This window comes from Neltuma alba, unplaced genomic scaffold (assembly GCF_004799145.2).
Source record: "Neltuma alba isolate B1F8T4 unplaced genomic scaffold, ASM479914v2 tig00010560_pilon, whole genome shotgun sequence".
NCBI lineage: Eukaryota > Viridiplantae > Streptophyta > Magnoliopsida > Fabales > Fabaceae > Neltuma > Neltuma alba.
In genome coordinates, this window is record NW_021635427.1 from 1519833 (window position 1) to 1521734 (window position 1902).

At 31.9% G+C, this 1902-nt stretch overlaps 1 protein-coding gene across 1 annotated transcript; it reads left to right on the forward strand.

Annotated features, from left to right (window-relative positions):
• Nucleotides 1-1186: 1186 nt before the first annotated feature.
• Nucleotides 1187-1650, forward strand: LOC114757042 (calcium-binding protein CML24-like). The gene has a single exon (XM_028946038.1). It carries the CDS (start codon nucleotides 1203-1205, stop codon nucleotides 1644-1646), a length of 444 nt encoding a protein of 147 aa, XP_028801871.1. The 5' UTR covers nucleotides 1187-1202; the 3' UTR covers nucleotides 1647-1650.
• The last annotated feature ends 252 nt before the right edge of the window (nucleotides 1651-1902 follow it).

A 1902-nucleotide genomic window follows, 5' to 3' on the forward strand; every position in this document is an offset into this window, starting at 1 on the left:
CTTATATCATTTAAATGTTTGATGTTTCTGAACTGTCTCATTTACAAAAATTAGTAATATTTTCCACGTGGCTTTCATAAAGGGCTTCTCTGGAGATCCTACCCGGATGCACAGAATTTGAGCATCCTACGTGGAAGTATAGTGATCTCAGCAAGTGTGCTTTTTGCATCCCGATTTTATAGATATGTTAAATTACTTATTGGATATGAGGGGAAAATTAGATAATTAGATAAATACATAGGGTTTGGGCAAAAAAAAAAAACAGAAAAAACAGATAGATAGATAGATAGGGATCTGCCATCATAAACGAATAATTAATTAATTCAATAATTTATTGTTATTAATTTTAGACAGTCCAATTTTATTAACTTAGTAATTTTTTGCTATTTATTAATTAAGTGATTGAACAAATCAAATAAACATTGATTAATTCAATGTACTTGATTATAATTCATTTTTAATTTGAAAAACCAATTTATTTTAATTATATCACTAGATTGCTCCAGAACACTTGAAAGGTGTTTGAATAGAAATCAAATCATAATTTTAAAAGTGATTTTAAAATATATAAAGTAAATATGTGAGAAAAAATTTATTTCGATTTGTATGAAAATACTTTTTAAAAATACTTTTTGAAATTTTGAAACACCTCCTTAATTTTAATTCATTCAATATAGAATCTCATGACTTATTTTTTTATGACTAAATTAGTATCCAATTTTTATTGTGATCAGATTCATTGTTCATAATTTTGGAAATTTTATTTCAACGAATCAATAACCATTAAGTTTGTTTGGCAACACATCAGATTTTGAAACATATAATAAATCTCATCTCAGTAAATCAACATTAAATCTTATTAAAAAAATGTAAACACGTCAAAGCTATAAATCTATTGTTTAAAATTTATTAATTACATATTTATTAGCATTTTAATTTTCAAATTACATGGACATGATCTTTTAAAATTTGATTCTCATTTAATGTTGATTGATTTGATTTAAAAATCAATTAGTTTAAATTTATTATTATTATTTAATATTTAATATTTTTCCTAACATACATACGTACATCTATATACATAGGATTGGCAGTTTGGTACCATTGACTGTTGACTCTCTCAAAGACTTTTGAAATTGAAACACTCTCTCTTGCTCTGCAAGTTTCAGATTCCGAAATTTCTTTGATTCATTTCCTTTCCCATGGATGACGAGGTGCGCCAGATTTTCGACAAGTTCGACAAGAACGGCGACGGCAAGATCTCCTCCGGCGAGCTCAAGGAGATGCTTCAGTCTTTGGGCACCAAAACTACGTCGGAGGAAGTCGACCGTATGATGAGCGTGATGGACAAGAACGGCGACGGCTTCATTGACCTCAAGGAATTCGCCGAGGTCCATTGTGCCGGAGCTAAAACTAGCGCCGATGACACCAAGGAGCTCCGTGACGCTTTCGATCTGTACGACCTGGACAAGAACGGAGTGATATCGGCGACCGAGTTGCACTCGGTGATGAGGAAGTTGGGGGAGGAGTGTTCCCTAAGTGACTGCCGGAGGATGATCAGCGCCGTGGACGACGACGGTGATGGGAACGTGAATTTTGAGGAGTTCAAGAAAATGATGACTCGGTCTTATAGTCACACTGAATGAAATCCCAACGTATTGGGTAGAAGGTACTACGGTTTAGGGACTGTACAATTTCTGATCACTCTTAATATAAATTTACAGACGCTTGTCTTTCTTCTCACGGAAAAGGACAACGCGGTTTCTGAATTTTATCTTATTTACATTACGGTAAAGTTAATTTTATTCGTTATGGAGAAATTTATATGTAAGTTACTATAATTTTATCTTATTTTAATTAATTTAATTAAGTTTATAATTTTTTGGGGTCTTTATGCTTTTC